This window comes from Chlamydotis macqueenii, chromosome 14, assembly GCF_036417535.1.
Source record: "Chlamydotis macqueenii isolate bChlMac1 chromosome 14, bChlMac1.mat, whole genome shotgun sequence".
In the NCBI taxonomy this organism is placed as follows: Eukaryota; Metazoa; Chordata; class Aves; order Otidiformes; family Otididae; genus Chlamydotis; species Chlamydotis macqueenii.
The window spans coordinates 4,719,979-4,743,555 of NC_141569.1; the positions used below are offsets into that span (position 1 = coordinate 4,719,979).

At 40.1% G+C, this 23,577-nt stretch overlaps 1 protein-coding gene across 1 annotated transcript in view; it reads left to right on the plus strand.

Annotated features, from left to right (window-relative positions):
* The window catches only part of SLIT3 (slit guidance ligand 3), a 502,049-nt gene that overhangs the window by 252,508 nt on the left and 225,964 nt on the right, over positions 1-23,577 (plus strand). The window contains exon 6 of the mRNA XM_086758841.1: positions 4,323-4,394. Within this exon, the coding sequence (XP_086614967.1) occupies positions 4,323-4,394 (72 nt within the window). The remainder of the gene's footprint in view (positions 1-4,322; positions 4,395-23,577) is intronic.

Consider the following 23,577-nt stretch of genomic DNA (forward strand, 5'->3'; position numbering starts at 1 on the left):
TGGCCCTGGCCAGTGGCAGTTCTGCCCAAACCAGATGAGGTCGACCAGACAAAGGGGAACCTTCTAGAAGCTTCTTGCAGAGCTGCCACTGTAGGCCCCCCCACTAAACAAAACCAACACAGTATGCCCAAAAAAAGGTCTGGAAAATAAATAGTAAATGCTCAAAGGGGTTTTTTTTTCTGTAAAAAAAGAAGTAAGACAACCTAAGCATAATGCTATCACTCTTGATTTTTTTGGTTTTCATATAGTACATCTTATTTTCATTACCACCGTAACATTGCAAGTTGTATTAAGGTAGCTATTTTAATGTTTTAGATCTGTAGTTTAAGTGAAGATTCTTATTTAGTGAGTGTTCATGGGATCTGTGTTCCAATTAACTGATTTATATTCTGTCACTGGTGAATTTTAATAAAAGAGTCTTACTGTATTTTATTGCTATGTTAGACAGTTGAAATTTCACTTACGATGCAATAACCAGGGTTAAAGCAGGAAGCTAAAACCCAGCTTTGTAGCAAAGGCTGCAGAGACACTTAGAAAATGTCAGCAGTTTTGGGTGGATTCTTTTTCTTTTCCAATCCTTTTATCAGTAAGGCTTTCGCAATTCACATTTGAAGATCAGGAAAACAATATTAGTCTTGCAGAGGGAGTTAATCTGTGTCCAAAGTATTTTAGTTAAATTAAAACAAAAACTAAAAAATCTGTTGACTTGGGCCAACTCTTGTTGGAGTCTGGTTGGACTGAGGTGTGGTCTGCGGTGCTGTGAGGGCATGTGAGCCACAGCTGCTGGATTTTGTTTGCTCCTGCGTCTCTGATGTATGCAGACTTACAGTCCAAGTTCTTTAATGTCTCTGTGGCTCTGTTTCTGCATCTCTGAAATGAGAGTGCTGTTTCCTTAGGGACATTTACCACATGCAGCTGGCTGTGGAAGCTGCTGGTTGAACGTGTCCAGTATCATTGCCCGCTGTGCTTTTCACCGAGTCAGTTCCTCTGTAATCTGCTGCCGAGGCCTTTTCAGATGTGTTTCTAGCGGACAGGACTTCTGTATGAAGGAGAAAGAGACCACACTTCCACCCTTTATTGAGGCTGTGGCTGGTTACAGAATCTCTGTGCCGTTTGCACTGCTTCAAAGCAGCGTGGCAGGCTGAACTGGATGAAACTTGTCTGTATTTATCAAAATAATAGGAAGAATAATTTAATCCAAAACCACTTGTATAGCTCAACGTGTCTATTTTATCAGAATGCACGTGAACGTGTTTCTGTTGTTGTTGGCTTGCTGCTCTCTGTACAGAGGAACCTTTGTGAAAGAGGGTGCTGCTGACATCCCAGCACATTTTAGTTTGTCCATAGGCACTTTGGTCATTTCTCTGACATTGTCTGTTAGGGTGAGGGTTTTTGAAATGTATATTTCTCTAAAGCTGGAATTTTTCAAATTTCCTCCTTACGATTCATTGGACTTGTCTTCCATTACAGAAATAGATTACTTGAAACCTCTATGATAGAGAATGTATTAGTGATTGTAATTTATTTTTCTTTAGTTGGTTATTTTTTTTCTTGAATACCACAGTTTGTTTTGTTTTCTGTCTGTTTTTTAGAGGTTTGTTTTGGCCTCACATCAGTTTATCTGATTTTCTGCAGTTACTATGAATAACTAGTATTTATTTTCCGTACTGTCAGTGAGAGCTTTCCATTATGTCTGTTATGAGAAGTAGGGAGTGAAAAGCTGAAACTTTATTATAAACTGTGTAGACAAGTTGCTTGTTACAGACTTCTGCTCCCTCAGAGCGAATTTTTGAAGTGCATGGGCTGAACCTGGTTAGTGTTTGCTTGCTTATGAAAGATGCTGAACAAAAGTTTGGCACAGTGTTAAGAAGCAGAGAGGAACACTCTTCCTGACTGTCTCAAAAAGGGATGATTTTAACTGTGAGAAGGCAGTTACAGAAAATGAGGCATGCCGTTGTGAATTTTCTTCTGTGCTGCATTACTAATGCTATGCAGACTGTCAGTTCTTCAGACCACTAGAGATATTTATGAAATCAGTTCATAATCTTAGAGATTTAGAGAGGCAGTGTTGTTAGCTAGAGGAGAGTGCCTAAATGAAAAATAAAATTCATACTGTTTACAAGAAGATTGTCATAGAAAATGGATGAATTTCCTACCGTTCCTTGTTTTTGCCTGACTGCAAGTGAGAGCTAAGCATAAAGATAAAGCAGAAAGCAAAGATATGTTATCCCTTTTAGACTACAGTAGTATTAGAAAAAAAAATACTTGAAAACCTACATTATTTTAAACCTGACTTGAAATAATGCACAATAACATGCTGAGCAAATGCAGCTTGAGGTGTTGGTGGGTTTAGTGCGGTTTTATTTGAGCACACAATTCTACTTTGTCAAGCCTTTTTTGTTTTACTTTGTGTGTTCCTTGCTTTCAGATGTTACTAATTCGTGCTTTCCTACGCCATTTTGTCACATTTTTACCTTTGGCTGTAGCTCTGCTGTGCCTCCCTGTCACACCAGAATGATTCCCTCTCATGAAATCGGTCTTCAGCGTAAGACTTCCTTCATATAGATCTGAAATGCACTTTGCTTTCAACTCTTCTCCGTTTGGCTTGCCTGATCATTTGTCTGGGTTGAAGGTCTGTCTTTAAAGAACTAATATTTTGTTGCTGGCAAAAGAAAGGGGAGGTGAAGGAAAGGTCAGAGTGTGGATCAGTGTTAAACAAATTGTGAAGGTCACAAAGAATTTTAATCTGGCTTGAAAAAGAGACTTGTATCCAGCAGCACTTTTTTGTTTGTGATGATCTGAATGGACAATTGTGGCTGCTTTGAGAATTTGGTGTAGACTGCGTGACTGGTATAAATTGAATTAGTCTCATGACAAGGACATAGTCGCCTTTTTTTTCCTATCTGCCTGATGGAAAGCAGAAGAAAGCCCTGCGTGACACGTCTTGACCCACAGTGTCACTGTGGGCTTTTGTGACAGGCTCTGATTTCTGGCCTCTCATTTGATAAAGCCAATTTGGTGGAGACTAGAAAGGAGGCTTGCTGCAACACAAAATGTACTTACAGAAAAGAGTATCTGGTGGTGAGTACAGATGACTGCCATTCAGTTGTAATAATAATTAGAAAGACAGAATTTCTTTCTGAAAATAGGACCCAGTTTTGGGTTTGTGTAGCGCAGGGACACAGTCACACCACGGGATGCACTGTGTCATATCCTGCACTCTGGTATCACCTTTCTTTGTCCTTTTTTTCCAGCCATCCCTGTGCCTTCCATTTCCTCCATTTGCTTATTTCTTCATTTTTCATTCCCACTTTTCTGACTTTCTTTTATCTTCCTACACTTCTCTCTTCCCCCCACTTTGTACCCTGAACCAGAGTGAAACCACTCCCTCTTTTCCGTGCTGACAGGGCAGCAGCAAAGAAATCATTGAGAGTGCTGCTTTTCCTTAGCCTGAAAACATCCCTACTTTCTGATTTTGTGTTCATTTCCCTCCCATTCCTGATGCCCTCCTTCATGCCTCTGTTGGTGCTGATAGGGAATTGTGAACTTGGAAGATTCCTGCGGAAATATTTATGGTGCATCAAGGGAAAAAGCAACTGAATGCAGATTGTGTAACAGAAAAACGTAACCTGCAGTGCTTGTTGCTCTACCTGTGCTCGAAATGCAGATGTAATGATTTAAATCGAAACAATTTGTAACGTTTTAAGTACTTCAAAGACATTTTGAATTGCTGGTTTCTTGTTTGTTTGTTTTAAAACAAGGTTAAATATCCTCTCATGTTTCCATTGGTACACAATGCAGTGGGGTTTTAAATGCAATGGATCCAGACGTTTTCACTGTGAATTTACAAAACTCATGAGAGACTGATTGTCATGTTTTTCCGAAATATTAATTTCAAATAAGGGGCTGTAATCTGTGCAAGGGTAGCCAGGTATTTCTGCAGTAAACAAACAGGAGCATGGTGAGAAAACTACGTTTACATTACAGGGTTCTAAATTCAAGGCATAAGATTTGACGTCAGGTATTCTGACAGCGAATCATGATGGTATTGTGCAGTGTGATGATCACATTTGAGTGATGTTTTCTGGAAGTTCCATCATTTGTGTCATGAGTTCTGGTGGTTTTTGTTGGAGAGTCACTTCAGCTCATGCCACAGACCTCTAGAGGAGATAAAGAAAATTCAAAACGTCATGTGGTGTAACAAATCCAGAAACATCTACTTTTCCAAGCATTTTTATGTTCCATTATCTCATGTAAATTTGAGAAATGTGTTCTCTTTGTTAACACAATGTGGTTTTTTTTTTTTCTCTTCCCTTGTTCAGAGACCTGAGTGAAAACCAGATAAAAGGAATCCCTAGAAAGGCCTTTCGAGGAATCATTGATGTGAAGAACTTGTAAGTGACAACTTCATTAATATTTGTCGTGAAAAACATTTTCTCTGGCTGTTAGGATTTGTTTGAGTACCACATGATTAGCTCTGTGCACCTTGCTGTGTGCAGCATGTCATCGTCAAGGCCCTCAGGTGCTACTTTGGTCCGCATGTACACTGTGCAACACACCTGGGGAAGTTTTGAGCAAAGAAAAAAGTATACTTAAAGGTATTTAAGTTCTGTATTGTCCTGCCAAATCTGGTGAAATCGTGGTCCAAGCCTTGAAGCAAGATATGCAAAGGAAAGAACTGGTAGGTAGAGTTTGTGGTTAAAATTGAGATGTTTCACTTAGATTAAATTTTCTGTCCCATCGCTTGAGTGGGAAGTAAATATGGCAAAATGTGACACACAGGCACAAACAGCAGAAAATGAAAAAATAATGTGGGAAATTGACTGTACATGCTTTGATGGTTTGTTCTGAAAATTAAAATGTTATTTTAAAGCCATTAAAGAGAGAAAAGTGGGATTTGCTCTTTGTGCTAATGAAGCTGCTCTGTCCTGGCCGTTTTCTATAACATAGAGTTTGAAATGCATTTAAATAAAGACTTTCAACTCTATGTTTCCAGAGCTCTTACATGTTACGTACCAGAAATGCATTTTTGTGTGCATCCACACACTAATGCACTATTGGTATCATTAGAGTCAGCACAAGGTGAATTGAAGAAGGAAATACCAGCCCGCAAGTTGGCAGAGCCAGGATTTCCTCAGCAAACTTGCAGCTGCTCTCAGAACCTCTCATTTCAGAGCCATTGGTATTAGCACTGTTACCCCACCAGTAGCTGAAATCTGATACCCCAACGTGTTAAATACTGTAAGCGTCCTGTAAATAGTGTGGATTTTTTGGTTTGTTTAGTAGAAGAATCAGCTGAAGGAGATCTAAAAAGAAACACTTTCCTCTGAACAGCCTTGCAACATGCCTGTGCTCTGTTTTCTTTCTTGCCCCAATGAACAACCTCTTTAGCATCCAGACCATTTTTTTTTTTTTTTTTTTTTGTATAGGCAGCATGGAAACTGATAAGGGCAGTCCACATGAGTCAGAGTATGACTACATCTGCATCCAAGGGCAACGCACAATTCTTGTACGTTCTCTGGTGATGCTGTGTTGCAGGAATATCACATCACTGGGAGACAGTACTGCAAAAGACCAAAGCAGGGCTTCCCCCAAACTGTCAAAATACAGGCACAGGAAAAACGCTGTGAGATGCCTACTGCTCTCTCTCTGACCACTGTGCAAGGTTCCTTTGGAGACTTTGGGGTGGACAGAATGTGAAGACTTTTACACATTGTGTAACATTTGCAGCTGTTACTACAGGCATTCAGCCTACTAAGCATGTGTTTCTTCCAGTGGTTTGTTACTTATTTCCTTTATATTCAACACTGACTTTAGCTTTTCAGGTTTGAAGGCTTTTATACCTGAATGTTAACTTGAGAAAACACATCTTGAGGAGCCATTTAAACTCATCTAAGCCTCCTCCTCAGTGGCAGAGCATCAGAGGATCTGTGTGAACAGATCCAGTTTTTAAAACACAGGAAAATACTGGAGAATATACTTTATAGTGGGGAGGAGTTTCTGGCTTTTAGACAGAAGTGTGGCTCTTTTGTCATGTTAGCGTGAACTTTACTTACATTGCATAATCTGGAGGAACAATAAATGGTGTTTTGTTTCAGGAAATCTAAATTTCCCAGCTATAATTCACTGTTAGTTGTCTAACTTCATTTAAAATAGCAACATTTGCATTCAGAGTTGATTTCACCTCCTGCAGGCTGTCAGAAAAATCAGAGGTGTTATTTGATTTATACACCCAGTCTCGGTGCAGAGGGGACCAGGGTCTCACCTTTACATGAGCTGATAGCAAGGCAAGGATGACTGGAGTGCTTAAAGGAACTCTATAAATGTGAGGATCTAAAGCTTTAACAAAAATTGTGACTGTCGGGTTAGGCAGTATCTATTCTTTTGCTGTAAAAGACACAGTATCAGAAGTGCTTCCCTGTATCCACTGTTTCTGTCTTTCAGGAATACTGAAGTTATCACAGAATCATAAAATAATTCTGGTTGGAAGTGACCTCTGGAGGTCATCTAGTCCAACCTCAAGCTCAGCAGGACACAAAGCTTAGCTGTCTCATTAATAGATCTGCTGATGTAAGCCATGAGTACTGATTGTTTAGACAGCATGAGCAGGAGACTTCTCGCTTAGATCTGTAGTCATTTTTTCTTGGTAAGGACTGGATGAATTGTGTACCCAGGGTGCTTCATCAGATCAGATGACTGTTGCTTTCAGACACAGACTAGGGGCCTATGAGTTGCTAAGAAAAATGTGACAAAATCTTGGGCCAAATTGCTTCTGGAAACACATTAAAATTTCTGCAGCAATAACCGTAAGGCTGTGATGCAAGTTGAACCAAGTTAATATTTAAAGCTTTTAAAGCTTTACGCAGTAAGCTCAAACGTGCCAATTCCCATTCTCAGTCTAGCTTTGGCAGCCACGTCAGTCCCTTCTGAGTCACCAGAATGACCATGCCAATGAGCGTGAGCGTTCGAGCACCGAGAGGAGAATGAGTCTTTGCCTTTCAGTGCCGTTCAGCTGTTCGAGCACCTGCACCGCTAATGGCTCAGTGGCTCTCTGACGTGTATGCACTAATGTGATAGCAGCGGGGCTGGCCATTTCTATGGTTATCACTTTGCAGTTTATTGTACTATCTCAGAGTTCTTCCACCTTATAAAGCATGCTTTTGAGGGATCTTGGAGACTTTTAGACATAAGAAATGAAGTTATTTATTCTCCTGCACTGTCTTTAAAATTCATTTAGGGAAAGGCTGGCATGGAGTTCTTTCAGTTTTCATGGCTTGACGTTTAACATGGCCTCAAATTCTTCCAGTTTCTACATAAAGCGTCCAAATGTCATGGCAAAATTAGTAACTCTGTAGAGATCATAATGGGGACACAGCAAGTGAAAGACCATGTGAAAGTCTCCAGATTAATGCTGTCTTTAACAGCAGTTTCCTTCAGGGAAAAATGCAGAAAAGTTGATGCAATAGACTAACCTGGGGCATGAATTCCTTTTGGATACAGGCTTAGAAATACACAGCCTAAGGGCTTCATATAAATTACAGTGGGTGCCACTTACAAACCCTGTGACAGCTACCCTATCTCAGCATGGCCGTAGCAGTAAGCAAGGCAAAGCGGCAGGCTGTGTCCGGTTTGAGCATACTGGTGTAAAAAAAAAAAAAATCCTGAATTTAAGTGAAGAGGTGCTGCTGCATGTCCTGAGTGATCAGTCTTTGGTGATGTCCCTCAAACACCAGGACTGCAGAACTGGCTTGGTGTCAATACGATTTCGGTCATTTAAAAAAAATATATAAATGTTCAGATGACAGAGAAAAGAAAAAAGTGTTACAAAAAGCAGTGTTTCAGGATATTTTTCACCATGCCTTTTCTTTAAATGGTAAAAGCCTTTCTGTCTTTTGTCATTCTCTTAGCAGAGCAATGAGCCCAGGAAAATGGGCTCGCATAAGGGATGTGCTAAAGAAGAGCATTTAAGTGTCAGGGAGGCCACAGATTTTGCACAAGATGAGGTTTTAAAACTCCCAAGTGAGGGAAATTTTGTTGTGTGAATTATTTTTGTATGAAATGTTTTCTGCTGCTTTACTATAAAATTTAAGGAAGGATCTTCACACAAAGAATAAGTTAGTAAGTCTGTCTATTTGTAATGAAAATATAGAAATAATTATACAGCTTTTAGAAAGTTTCGTGAACACGTAATGTCCATTATCAATAGTGAACTTATGTTGGAATTTGGTGTAAACTGACACTTTGAACGTATTGTAGAACAGATGCATAAATACTGCTCAGTGCTCCTGAAAGAGTTGAACAAGAAAGGGCAAGCGAGGGCCAGCTTGCAGTGCGCACCTATATCCAATTTCTGTTACTTATTACTTAGAGAACAGGAAATGTTTCTTGCAGGAATCTAGCCCCAAGTAAGCACGTTTATTTCAAGAATTAAAGTATATGGATTTGGGTCTTGTTGAGCTTTGGGCTAACTCAGTGCTGTCAGCCGTGGCCTTCCATCATAAAAATATATAGAGCTACTTCTTGGCTTTCCGCACGTTTACCCTGCTTGTAGCACATCTCGGCAGTCGGTGTTTCTCTGGTGAGGCATCCCTGCAGTTTCTGCTGAATTCGCCTACCCAGCCCACCGTGTTGAGGGCAGCCAGATTCCTGGAACAGGAATATGGAGAAGCTGACTCAAATGAAGATCCTGTAACTGCAGCACCCGTTCTTTTCAGGTGTTGCTTGTTGTTATTGGTAGTGTGCTCCCAGCTCTTCCTCTCACTGTGCTCTCTTCAGGACTGCAAAGCTGAACATAACCAATCAAGCTGTATGGAGATCACAAATCATTGCAGGAATGGGATTCTTGGAGGCATGATGAGATTGGAGCTGCTTGTGTTGCAGGGATGATTCCCCCATAAGAAGTGCACAGGACAGATTTAAAAGATTTACTTTTCCTGGCAAGTTGCTGCCCTAATGTCCTTTTGCCATCTCTTGACAGAAGTTTATTCCTTTGTTTTGCAGCATTGCAGTAAGGAAAATCAATAACCCGAGACTTACCAACAAGCAGAGATCTGTCTGAGACTAAAATGGCAACACTCTGGTGGTGTGTTTCCCCGAGTCTGTGCTCCTTTGTCACCCATTCCTATCTTGCACCTTTCAGACTGAAGGAAAAGCTGCTTCTGTAAGCAGTGAGAGTGCCAACATACATGTCACGTAGATACAGAGTACACCGACTTGGTGTCGGTGTCTAGATCTATGCAGCCTCTGTGGCCCACGTCGAGGAGCAAGCGCTGGTGGCAGGGCCAGGTGGCAGGAACTGGCTCGTGTCCATACTGTCTGTAGAGCTCAAACTCTAGTGTGCGTGGTCCTCTCTTTCACACGAGCATCTGCCAGCCAAGGGAATGAAAAGATTCACTGAAAGGAAAACTTGGATGCGTGGGGAGAAAGAGCAGCAGAGCAGAGGGGAGCCAATCTGACAGAGTAGGTGCCCCATTTGAACACCACACAGAGCTAGAGCCACATGAAATCAGAGTTACTGCTTTTTTTTTTCTGTGAGGAGTTCATGACATTTCTTTCTCTTGATCCACTGGAACTCAGTTCTGTGCATGTTCAGCTTCTGTCTTTTTCCTTTTCTAGGCTTTGACTATAAGATAGAGTTTTGTAGCGTTGAGATGCAGAAAAACACAGACTAACAGGTTCATCTGTCATGATAATATGGGCTCATTGCATTTCTGTCTAAATATTTCTCAGCCACACATAAGATAATAGCTCATATTACCAGGTCTGCAAGCTGCTTTCCTTGCATCCTGGGGCCACTTGGGACATTGTGGGTAATATCCTTCTTTATAGCAATAAAGGTTCCTTTGCAGGAAGAAATTAAGCATTTAGAATTTTTTTTTTTTTTAAAGCAGAAAGACATCAGCACATATGTAACGTTTACCACTTCTGAAAGTCAGTAGACATTTATTTTCCTACTGGTTACGTTACCTGTGCAATGTGAAAAATCAGAGCTGTGTGAGTGCTGTAAAATATTTTTGTGACTATTAGTTTCAGTTTCTTATTTGTTAAATGACTTTTCCTGGAAGATACTCTTACTTTTTCTGCATGCATCTACTATTAGCATCGATCCATGTGAGTTTTACAAAAATTAAACATCAAGATTGCACACTCAGGTTTTGGAAAAAGCTGAACTTGCTCTTTGCATTGAGAAGCATTTTGTATTCACCTGTATGAAACAGAAAAATGTTCCTATGTCATTTTTTTTTTATCCATCACAACCAGCACTGCAGAGCATATTTGTGATTTTTGCCATTCAGCCCTAGAATAGAAATAATTAAACATACCTGTCAAGTTAAAATAATGAATAAACTCAAGGAAATAATGACTGATTTATGTGTAGCCATTTCACTAGCAGAAAGAAAGCAAGTGATAGTGAATTATTTACTGTACATACATATGCAGTATATCTTAATGAAATTTAACACTAGAAAATTTAACTTCTTTAGTCTGGGTTCTCAAGGGAAGCTGTTATCTGGAGCCCTCCGAATTTCCTGGCCTTAGTTTCTTGACATTTGTGTACCGCATTCAGTGTTACTATTGCAGTCTGCAGTAAAATAAAAGGAGAAAGATAAACTATTGGCCACATTTTCCACTCTTTTGGTGTGAAATCTGGAGTAAGTCTACTGAAGTCAGCAGTTGGCCTCAAATAAAAGCAATGAAATAGCTGGAAGAGAATTGATTATCACATGTTGGCCTGTGTATTTGCTTATGTATCTTTCAATAGATGGAAAAATATGTGTCTATATTTGATAAAGTGCATGAAAGGCACAATATATTTTAAGTACCAACAAATGAAAATTTAAAGAAAGGCGAAATTTGTATTATGGAACAGACTTCAGGTTGCTTTGATGTCAGCTGGTAGTTTTGAACATTTTCAGAGCTGGCAAAACTGGTCAGAAGTATTGAAACAGCTATTTGAAAATATGTATTAGAGACAAGCCTTTTGCACTCTTTAGGGGGTGAAAAGATCATATTACTTCAGCGTTTAAAAATTTGTAAATAATTTTCCTCTTCCTTATCCATGAACTCGCACTGCGCTCAATGTATTCCAACAGTGTATTCCTTCCTATTTCCTGTAATTGGTATTCATTGTGATAGTGACCATAATGAATGCAAGAGAGATCTCTCTGGCCATCACATGTGCTTTCCTAGAAATTCTGTTGTTATGCAGCATTATTACAACATTAAAATAACACGTTACCAACTTACCACCTTCTGTGGAGAAACATCACCTGCAGCGTAAGTTAATTTTACGAATATATTAGTTTGAGCTCTTGCCATCTGTTCTACTCCTTATAATAAATGCAAAAAGCATATATTTCACTCATTAAAAAGATGTGATTGATTGAAATGCACGTGCATGTTCCCTACACAGTGCAGAATGCATTGAAGGTGAGATGCAAAACCAACCACGCAGAGAGCCTGAGACTTAGCAGTGGACGTCGTGTGATACAGTCATGTTTATTTCTTTACCTCTTCAGCTGGCCTCATGCAAAAAGGGCCAGCACGCCAAGTGACACAGAAGTTGGTTGCTTCGTTTGCTCTGGAGAGTTTTGTCCCACTTTTGGAGGGGCTGCCTGGCTGCGTATCGCAGTTTTGCTTGGGGAACTGCCACTGGCTTTACTGCCTGAGGACAGTTTGGCATATATCGTCCCTTTCCTTTTCTGTCTTCTAGTTTGTTCAGTTCTGAATCGCTGACCTTTAAAATCCACCTGCCTTGATCTTTCTAAATAACTTCTCTTGTCTATCTTATTGTAAAAATCAGACAAAAAGAGTAAGGAAACCTAAATGCTGTGCAGCCTGACTTGTGGCAGGCAGGAAGGCATAGGGAGGAATCACATTTTTGTTAGTCCCTCGCTGAAGCTGCTTTGCTGCTTACCCTGTCTGTTTCCATCAGGAACATCATAGCTGCTGCAGCCATAGCCAAGAGTAAATCTGTTACGAATGGAGAGATTAAAACTTTATATTTAATTTGGAAACCGCATCCGTTAAATCACAGTTTCTCCTCTGTCTACAGTGTATAGACGTAGCCTTTTTTCTTGTTATTTGTGCTGCAATGAGAAGAGCAGGCAATGCGTACGCCATCCGTACTTCCTGACGGTATGTAGAGGTGTAGCATCCCGGGCACAGGAGTGCATGTCCTGTCTATGGGGAAGGCTTCCCCTGTATCCCTTCCCTCACAGAAGGGCCTTGTGCAGGATGGCTGAGGGTGAGCAAAGTGTCAAAGCAGTTAATCCTGTGTTTTTCTAGAATATGACACACATAGGCAGTGCCTTCTAAGTAGCTGTGCTCTCTGCCAGTTTATCATGATTGCCAAGAAATACTGTGTTTTCAAGTGTCATTACAATCCTGAAACTTTTGCATATACCTCTTTTAACATCATAAGGAGCAGTCGTTATCCAAAATTACTTTCTTAGGAAGAAAGTCTAGTGGGATTTGACCTTGTCTACTGATGCTAAAAGATGCTGGTTCAGCAGTAATCTTTCTAGCTAGTGAGCTCATTTCAGTCTTGATAGGGCATTTTTGCAAATGCTCTGCAGTAGTGTTATGTCAGCTCTTCACATGGTGAAATGCAGGGCTTGGTCCCAACCTGCAGGATATTCCTGAATGCTATGAGAAGAGCTGCTAAAGGGAATGCTGCTTCCCTGTTTTATTCCTGAACAGCTGGGGATGGTCCCAACGCATCAGGGAGCAATGGCAGAAACACGTGCAGACTAATAACCTGCAATGTCTGAGATAAATACTGGAAAACTCAAGCCATTTCATCAAGTATTTAAATGTATGTTGTATTTGGTAGTGTGCTTAGACTATACTTGCATTTTATAAACACTTTTTAGTTTGTGTAATCCCCTTTCCCATGTCCCTCAAAACACCAGATGGACTAACCAGCACAGAATGATGTTAAATCTGTTGAATGTGCTAACCTACCACTTGTACTTCACTTGAGATTGATTTCACAGATTGAAAATGCACCGCTGACTCTTTTTTTTTTTCTTTTTTAATGAAAACATCTGCATTAAGTAGAGTGGATGTCTGCTCTGGTCTCCTGTCCAGTCGCATTTCAGGAAGTATTTGTTTCATGGATGCCCGCAGTTGTGGGCTCGACGAGCCACAAGGGATCTGTCACCGGCAACTCATTAAAAGCCAAACCATCACTCCTGAGAAACAGATTTCCTCTCTGTAAAGGTTGCTTTCCCCTGAGTAAAATGTCAGATAAATAAAAGCTGAAATACCTCTTAAGTGTGCTTTACCTATAAAATAGAAGTACATAAGCCAGCAGTATTTAGTAGTGGAGGATGTATGTTTGGAGGCATTTAATATGGTGGCATTTAATATTTTTGTAATTTTCATTTTTCTGATGTGAATCAGAGCTGACTACCTCTGTAACGTTATACAAAATTTTTATTTACCCAATTTCTGTATTCAGAATATTCACTGCAATATATTGTTTTCAATATCAATTTTTGGGCAAACTATAGTTTTCTGAATATTTCTTGTACGTGTAAGACAAGCATAAATACTAATTGTTTTTTCTTTTTCTGGAAGTGTATTTCAAGTACCCCTCTTAAAGACTGCATTTTCCTTGTAAAATCCTAATGCTGATGACAAGAAAGACGAAGGGAACCACGTAGGCCTAAGTCGTCCTTTCCATCTACTTTAAATTCTGTTCTGATCTTCCCTGTGCTTTCTATTTTGCATAATTTATTGCCTTCTCCTGCCTAAGAGGGCTTCTTCTATAGCCATTAGTAACGCAGCTCTGTAAGGTGGTCATCAGTGGGGGTCTGAAGAGTGACATGGGTGTGTCATTCCCATCAGAACAGCACATCTGACACAGCGATGTGAACAGTTTGCACAGGAGACTGGAAAAGCTCAGTACTTGGGTGTGAGAACCCCAAGCTTGATGGTTACTTTTACAATCTGTAGTGAATTTTGTAGTAGTTTGATTAGGTGGAAAATAGTTAAAAAATCAGTTTCAGGAATGCAGATATGTAAGTCAAATACAATTCACTTGCCTAAATGTAACATTGGTGTAAACTTTTAAATGCGTCCACAAGCTTGGTGTCCAGAGCTTGACAAAGGAAAACCTCACTCCTAAGTTTGGGATCCCTTATCTGGGGTGTGAAATCTGCTACAAAACATCAGGGTGAGTTACTTATCTGCTCGCTTATTTTGCTGAGCTCTGCTTGGTGCTTTCTGGGCTCATTGTTCTTTTATCCTAATAAAGCGTAGATAAGTTTTGATGCAGCACCACATTTGTTTGGCTAGTAATGAATAGCAGATTTGGCCCTTTTCTGTTTTAATAATCTTACAAAAGTCTCTTTGACAGAAACAAACTCCAGAAAATACCATGATATAAAAACAGGCTATGTGGTATTCTTACTGTCCTTTTGATATAAAACTTGAATAAAATGGGATGTGACATCAGTTGAAAAAGTATGAAAATCAAATTTTCTTTATTTTGTACTGTTTTAGGCTATCCTGTGCCTACAGTTTATCTTTGGATCGTTTATGCTCTCTTTGTGCCGTACTTTGGTTTTGAATGTGTTTGTTGAAAATTTCCTGTAGCATTCATCTATAATTGTCAAAAGGAGCTTTTACTCTGGAAAAAAAATGGTACTGGTTTTAATTATAATTCTAAATAGCTTCATAACCACTGTGAACCCTGAATTTACATCATTTTTATGATAGCCCCACCATTCCAGGTTTATTGATTTTGTCATTTGCTTCATTACATTTAATGCAAACCTTTTGTATGGAATTATTCCGGTGCTGCGCTGGGCACGGAGGGGTCAGCGTATGCAGTCTCTAGCCAAAACAGCATAGCAATATCATTTTAGTGCAGACTCCATGAATAAATGGGGGCTGTAAATACTGTCCACCAGCAGAACAAAGTTTGCCTTCTCTTGACCTTTCCAGCTGGACAAAGTTAAAACCGTTGCTGGAGTCGCTCTCCCCCCGCATTTCAGCTTGGCCCTTCAGTCAGTGCAGCACATGAAAAGGGGCTTGTGGCTTGAGAGCAGGAGTCGGGCAGTGCCTGCTCGTTCCGTGGCAGCGCCGCGATGTGCCGTGGCACTTGTCCAGCAGGACCAGTTCTGGACAAATTAGAGATCTTGCCTACAGCAAAGGGATCTGCAGAAGTGCTGACCTGCTGCTCAGAATGAGTTTTCAAGAGCCAATGTGCTTTTTGGCTTTCAAGACAGAGATGCTGTGGAGTCTCCAGTTGTTCTACTGTTTCACTAGGATCACGTTTTGATATCTCATTTTGTGAATAGGCAGCAGTGCTCCTGGACTTGTTCCTTTCAAGGTGAATAAAACTTCCTCAGTTCTTTATTAATAATGCATCACTTTTTAAAATCTAACTTAATTTTTTAAAAGGTGATGAAAACACTGGTGCAAAACAGATAAGTAAATGGATTATTGTTTTCTGCAGAAGGCAATGACTTAGACTCAAAAATTAATTTCAGTAATTGATTGGAGGACTAGATTTCCTGCACTGCTCTTTCTTGACCACAAGATGAGATGGATGTCCCCCCTCTTGACCCCACCTCAGCAAGGCTGCTCCTTGGCTATTGTCAGTCCTCAACTCAGCTGCAGCTGTCTGTGAGAAAGTAGAACCACGTGTTTAAAACAGCGACGATGACTACAAAGCCACATTTAGAGCAGAGAAGGGAACAGTTATGTTTCTCGTTCAGTGATTCAGTCTGTTACGTGACATCAGTATCTTGCAGTTGGGTGGCTCCGTGAGAGAGAGTGTCCGTAGGAAAATGAAGCCGCCTGCAGTTCAGTTCAATCCAAAATTTTTATGCCTTGAAAACAGTTTTGGAGGAAAAAATAATCAAACTGTAATTGCATTAACTGTGTTTTACAGTCTTTTCATCATAAATTGGTTTTATATGAACGTATGTTCACTGTGTTTATACAGCAAGGGATGTTATACAGTCATTTTAAACAGCTAAAATACTGCAACGTTGAAAATTTCCTCAAAAGAGGCTAAGGTCATGTAAATCCTACATGGATATCAAGAAGATCGTGCAGAGGATCCTTACTTTCTTTTATTTTAAAAAAATCATGTTTGTGCTTGGATCTGCAATGTTTTCTTCCAATGCAAAACAAGGATCTAACTCTAGGTGAAACACAGAGGGAATCCTCAGACGCTGAAATATCTGTTATGAGATCAATAGAAATAGTGTAAAGTTTATTATCTAGGTGTAAATCGGAGAATGGCTTTAGTAAAATAGCTTTGAGGTAGGCAAGAACAGAAACCCTTTTGTTTAAGACCAGTTAACACAGGGCGAATGCGAGATGGCAGTACTGGAAAGGCCTGTTAGATGATGGTCTCATTTGTACAACTGATTTCTGCTACGGAATAGCATTTTCCTCCATTTTTTTTTTCCTACCAAAAGCCTGTGGCATCTAATTTTGCTTTTGTTTACCCTTTGGTAGTCCCATAAATGTCAAAGAAACGAATGAGAGAATTCTGTCTTCATGTGGAAGTAACCTCTGCTCCAGTCTTTAGTAGCTTTTTTTAAAGCTCTTTTTGGAGTTATTTTTCCAAATCATTGAACAGTAGTACAGTAACACTGCGGTAACGTGCGCACGCAGCTTGTCCAAGGTGCTATTCTCACACTTAGAATTCTTCTTCCTTTCTCTTGTTTTACTAGGGAAAGTGAGGATTTCTTAATTGTTCTTTTGAAGAAACGTGAGACTTTCAAGAATGATCAAGATTATTTCCCTGTATAGTTCTGCCTCAATATCCTGTCAATCGGAAGTTGCTTATAAGGCAGTCATGATAGTTAATATTGAAATATAGAGTGGTGCTTTAAAAAAAAATAAATCCCCACCAAACCCCAGAATTTAACTCATTTAAACAGATAAGCTAACGGGTTATATAAAACTGTGATGTGGTGCACAGGATTTCTTAAAGCAAATGGTTCGCATTAAGATCCCCGTAAGCAGTTCTTGCTGCGTTTCCAGGCGCGCAGTGTATGAGTCACCGCATCCCGTCTACTTCTCAATGCAGTGAAACATCCTTCTTTTTCATACACATTAAAAATTGCTTGTCATGATTTTTGGTGGGAAACGGATCTTTCTGGTGTGAAAATTAATTTCAGAAATTAGATTGATTTCTTTTTTTTCTTTCTTTTCTTCTTCTTTCTATGTTTTTGTGACCCCTCAGTAGCTCCGTACATGAGTTTCACCCTTGAACCTACTTTATTTTTGTATTTAATTTATATGCTTAAGTTCAGGTCATATGCAGCGTCAGCTATTGATTAGGTCCTGCTTTTGAAACCAGTCTTATAAGGAGGATGACTGCTGCAAGGAGGTCAAGTGGTTTGCCTGGAATGAGTTGCTGAATAAGAGGGCTCGTAGTTATCCGGACCGTTTTGGAGGGGGTCTTGGCAGTGGTGGTGGGGGGGTTGTTTGGTTTTTAGCTCTCTGCTCACATTGAGCTCACCCTGCGTTTCAAAGATGCGGTGCTCTGGCTTCTGGTGGAGCAGCTGGAAAGCATAATTAAGGGTTAATGCTCAGGCCGGGCGGGGGGGATAAGCAGCAAGCTCTTGCCAATAAGTTAGGCGAGCAGCGCTCTCAGGAGAATGACTGAGAAGGATGGGAGAAATGTGCTGTGAAGCCAGTTCTGCAGGTATCCTCTTTACCTACTTAAAAAAGATTTGTTGCTTTGATTGCAAGAAGGAAAATTTTGGGGCAGGGCTTTTCTCTGGCCATTTTATTTAAGTGCTGTCACATTTCAGTGTTAATTAAATGTTTGAGTTTTTGTTTAAAGGGTCAGGTAAGGTAACTGGTATGCGCTTTTGATCCAAACTTGCTGCCTAATCCTACTAGGGAGTAAAAGTTTTCTTGCACAAGACTGCCTTTTTGTTATGGCAAGCCTGGCAGGGGAAGCAGTTGTCACTGCTATGAGTGTATTTATGGACTAATGTCAGGGAAAAATACTAATTAAAAAATACCACCTAGCAAGAAGATTTTGAAGTCATATGGATTAAGTTAGCTTTTAAGATTCTTTGTTAATGGCTTTAATTTTGTAAGGCTTGTAGAGTCGTTATTCAGTGCCTAGTAAGTAAATGTGAATGAACAGTTTAGACATTTATATTTAAGAAATCACAGTGTCTAAGGTGGCCTGAAGGTTGATGTTATTGAAATACTTTTCTTAAAAGAAATAAAAATGTAGCAATTTGCAGAGAAAAATATTAAAGTCTGTAACTTCTAGGAAATTCTGTATATAAAGCTGAACGTGCAGTATTTCCTGTAGATGTTAGATGTAAGGTGTAAAAATTTAGTTAATGTACAATTCAGTAAAACACTGGTGCTGTTAACATGTTTTACCTATGTCTTTATAAATGCACTTTGTGACAACAGCAACATTCTGAATAACTATCCATTGCAGTGAGTGATGTTTGGAACTTATGATCTAAATACTACCTGTTCTGCGTTTTAGGTTGGTGCTTGACATGACCTGAGGCCAGGGAAGCATATTTTAATTTAGAAATTATGTGGGTTAGTGAAACTGGAAGTGTTGTGTGCAGTTCCTGAAATTTTGTGGAACCTCGTTATGCCACTGACAGCTGTGCATCTGCAGGGCAGATGAATAAATGTACTAAAGGCTGGAGGACTCGGGTACTACTGTGACCATAGAAATGCCAAAAATAGACGTATGCCATTTCCATTTATGTATGAAAAGAAATAGACCTGTGGTTTCACGTAGGTGGAAGGAAACACTCCCTAGTGAATGTGTGGAAGAGTTGTCAGATGAGCTCTGTGCCCTCTTGTTGCAGGATATATGGTAGTGCCACCCTGATTTTGTAAAACGTTGTTCAGAAAGTTAAAGATCTGCTAACAGAAACTGAATGTAGTGATCCAAACATATTGGATGCTTATGGTTCATATGGGTATTCAAATAGGAACATTTGTTCCAAAATGCTTGTAAACATCAATCTGCAGGATGGATTGCTGTCTTTACCCTAGGTGATAAACATTTCACAGATGACATGCATTTGGCTGGCTTGAGAACAGTAAAACAAAATGGCTTTTCTTGTCAACTGTGATCCACTTTGCTGTGTATTTCCACAGCACCTTTCAAAGTATTTCAAAATTGATGAAATTACTAGTTCTCAAGTTGGCCAAGAGCAACATTATTTTCGGTACCCATTTAATATGTCAGGTCTTCTATTTGGTTTCCTTTCCTACCATCTTTTCTAGATTTTATTTTGATTTACTTTTCTTTGAAGTTCTTTTTTTTTTTTTTTTTCTTCTCTCTAGAAACTAGTTATTCTTTCCTAACCCTGCCTGTTCCTTAGATGCCATTAAGGATTTTGGGCTTTAATTTATTGTGTGCAGGTTTTTAATTGTCAGCGCAGATGAGTTTTGCAACTATTCCAGAAATGGTGTAGACTTGGGCAAAGGAGGGGATGGCAGAGGAGGACACAAGTCATGAAGGCATAGTTTGTGTGATGACATCTTTTTGAAATATGTCATGAGATTATTAACTTGAATATGGATGGCTGCTGGAGGAAGATGGATGAGTCTTCAAATTCATATATAACTGCCCAACAAACATTTCATGTCTGAGTGGACTTCGGCAATACTGATAAGGAGAAGGCACCTTTAGGCTGGCCTGCTCAGGACTCTTGCATGAGGCTCTGAATCCACACAGAATGAGGTTTCCTCCCCCATGGACCTCACCATATAGCAGACAGGACATGACAGCACTCACATCTGTGAAACAAAAGGTTGTGATTTTAGTGAAAGCTCAGCAGTTAAAGCTAAGTATGTGCACTATATGGCTCTGAGCAGACTCCAATCAAATGTTTTCCATTCTGCAATTGCTTATAGCTTATCCCCTTCCCTGTAGAAATTATTTTCTAATGTTTTGGCATTTCTGTGACAAAGGTGCTTTCACATCCTTCATCTCCTAGCTCCTGAGTAGGAGGTGACCCAGCACCCTCTGGTCCTGGAGCCACTCTCAGACAGTCACTGCTTTTTCCCTGAAGGATCTTCCCTGATTGGGAAATGCTGGTTTCTCTTTCACATTCTGTTTGGTGAGGATACCCCACTTTGTAACACTTACAAAATGGCAGATTTTAGTGCTTATTTGAACCCTTTACCAGTCTTCTCAGAGTAACAGGATTGTTATTTGCTTACTCATGTAATAAGTACTTACATACGTACGTAGATGAGTAGGCAAATGTACTTCTCTTACTACGTAGGTTAGATATATAAGCACACAGAGTGCCCAGAGAAGTGCAAAGTACTATTTTTGTGAACATAGTACAAATATTAGTAAATATATAAAAGCAAACAGCAAGAACTCACCCTTTCATCAAAGTTTTTGTAGTGTAAGCAGGTAACGCAGAAATACAGTGAACATGTTTTGTTAACTTATTTCTTTGAAATCAGATGGGAGAACAAGCAAATTTGGTGCAATGAAGTATAGAGTCAGAACTATAAGAGGTAATTCCAGTGGGAATTTGGATGTGGAACTTGAATTCATTGCCTTGAGTAGTGAGAATGAAGTTTGATGTAAATGCTTGAAAAGCTCAGAAGCTTGACGATGAATTCTAAGGTGTCTCTCCCACCGTTAGCACCGACTCATCTCAACTCGCCCATATGCTTGTCTAGTATTGATTACAAGTCAAGCACAGGCCTGACTTACAAAATGAAATGGGAGGCTAAGAAATGACAAATATAAAGACTCTTAAAAGCAGAGGATCAGGACATTGCATGTGCGTTGAAGCAACGACTGGAAAACAAATCTCAAATGTTTTTATAGTATCCGTTGCTGAACTTTTTTATATCAGTAGGACAACAGCTTAGGCGCATAGTTACATGATGTCCTTGGGTCTGCTGCTCTTTCTCAGTAGGCCTGAGAAGTCACATACTTGCAAAGCAGAGAAACATGTGATCAGAGTGAGGAGTCAGAATTTGGAGCTGCACGTGGACCTCAGCCTTTTAGGAGCATTTGCAGGTTAAACAAGATCCCTTACTTTGATAATGCCCAGAGAGGTAGGCAGCGAAGACGAGAAAGCTGTACTGAAGCCAAATGGCTCCTTGTCTTAAAGTAACTGGAAATGCTGCTTCTTCATAGGTTATTTGTCAGTGGCCAATTTTACAGTGGCAATTGATAGAATAATTTAAACTTCATGTCTCAAAAGCGAGCTGCTGTTGCCAGATCAGTATAAGAGAAGAGGGGTAAAATCAACCGAAAATTGGAAGCACCCTCATGCACACCTTTCATGATCTGGAGTGCCACTTTCTCATCCGAAAATCAGAGCCCACAGCTGCGGTGGAGATGAAATGACCTGCTCTTTGGAACCCACAGAAAAGCTTCTGAGCCTGGGCTAAGCAGGATCAGTACTGGATACCCATACCTGAGTGACTTAAAAGTAATGCAGCATCTTGAAATATGTAGTGTTCATTAACTGTGCTCCAGTGACTGGGGGTTTTAGTTATTATTTTAGCACTTCTTGGATGTTGAGGAACTGAATACAACCCTGTTAAAAAAAATAAAAAATCTCCCAAACCAAAATGGGGAATGGAGATATCCCAGTCAGTTCTTCCCTCTCTAACATTAACTGGCCATTTTTCTTTCTTTGAAACAGTGTGATAAACCTGGATCTGAATGAAAAAAATAAGTGGTGTGTTATACTAAGATACTACAGTTTACAGTTCATAAGTGCAAGATGTTAATTGTTTGGGTATTCATGCACTAGGTACTAATACTAATTTTCTATTTTTTTTTTTTTTTAAAGTCACCAAACACAAGGATCTTTACTAGTTTGCCTAAATCTACCAGCAGTGTAACAAGGCTGACACTCTGCTGTGGCTTTACTCATAACATTGACTGTTTTGGTATTATTTCCTCCTAATTTTTGTGTTAAGAGCTAGAAAACATATCTCAAGTCTGCGAGTGATAGAATTAATCTAATGTAATATGTGATTTCCAAGGGGACAGATGTCTGGAGATTGAATGTCAAGATTCCTTTTTGCTCTGTCATCTCCCTAACTGTGTAAAAGAGGTGCTTCTGGTTTACCTTCACGTAATTGCCGAGGTCTATTGCATTTGCTCTCTGCCACAGCTTCTATCTTCATGTCATTTTCGTGTTTGCTGAAAGTCAAAGCCTCTTAAAGGCATGAGAGCCCTAGTTTTCCTCTCAAAGCTGAATTTAGTAAATTGTTAATAATAAAACTGTAAACAATGAAATAGCAGAATTAATACGATTTTCGCTAAGCAATGCTGTTAGATAACCACCTTGCTTTGCTACATCCTGCCCTTGATCCTGACACTCTGTGGTGGGCACTTTCAGCCCCTTCTCCCGATAAGCTCTGTGCAGCAATGGGCTGCCACTGGCAGGAGCTGGGCACAGGCAACTCCAGGGAAGCCCCTTGGCGGTGTCCTCGGGGCAGCAGTAACATCATCTGCGCCCAGGCCTTCTCCTGGCCTGCGCCGCGGACCAGAACCAGCAGAGCAATCACCCCACCTTGTTGTGTCGCCTGTAGTTTCTTGCAGTCCTCTGGCCTACTGCCACGCTTCAGAAATCCTGGTAGCACCAAACAAATTTTGTCTGTCTTTGACAACTGACAGCTGATACAAATTTTAATATTAAGGGATGAAGCATTCTGTGTCTTTCTTATTTAAGTTTTTTTTGTTCTATAATGAATTTGTTCCTACACGGAACATACGCACAGAATCATTTTCAAGGAAAAAACCTTAACCCCCGTTGCAAGCTGCTCTATTGGTCTGCCGTAACAGCTAGCCTGTGGAGGTTTCTTTGGTTTGCCTTCAAAACGAGCGTGCCTTATGTGCCGTTAGTTTTGTGTACGTAATACCGTGGTGGTGAATGTTAACATTGGCCTTGCTTACAGTATGCATCTTGATGCGTGCCTTGGGAAGCAGGGCCGTTGGGGGCTGCCCGTGCTGCAAGTTTTTGGTGCTACTGCCCTCACGGAAGGATGCGGGCACGGGGACCGTGGTCCCTGCAGGCATGCTGTCCCTGTGTCTCCCTTAAGGCACCCATGCTGAAGTGGGGAGTAAGGGGCTCACGGTTTGATGGAAGTGATGGCCACAAATGTGTGTAAACAGAGGTGACTTCCAGCCGTTACTGCAGGGGAGGGGTGGAAAGGAGCAGTTGCTCAGTGATCATATTCCACCTGCAGCAGCTGGGTGGATCCTAACCTTCTGTACCTCCTCTACCCATGCTCTTTCCATACCTACTCTACGCCATGCTCTTTGCACATTACAAATGTCTACAAATTATTTAGATTAAATATCTGCATATTTTTTTCTATAGAAGTGCTTATGTTTCAGATTTTCCAGTTTCATAGTAACGTCCCATATGATATGATTTCCTATTAATATTCCTAATGTGATTCCCTAGTATGATTTCTTATTAATAAGGTGAATGATTAGTTACATTTTGGAATTAGAACTTTTCTTTACATGTGGTATTTTATACTTGTCAACTGAAAATAACAATAAAGGGAAAAAAGATTTAGGTAAGTGCAAATCTTCTGAAAATGTAAAAA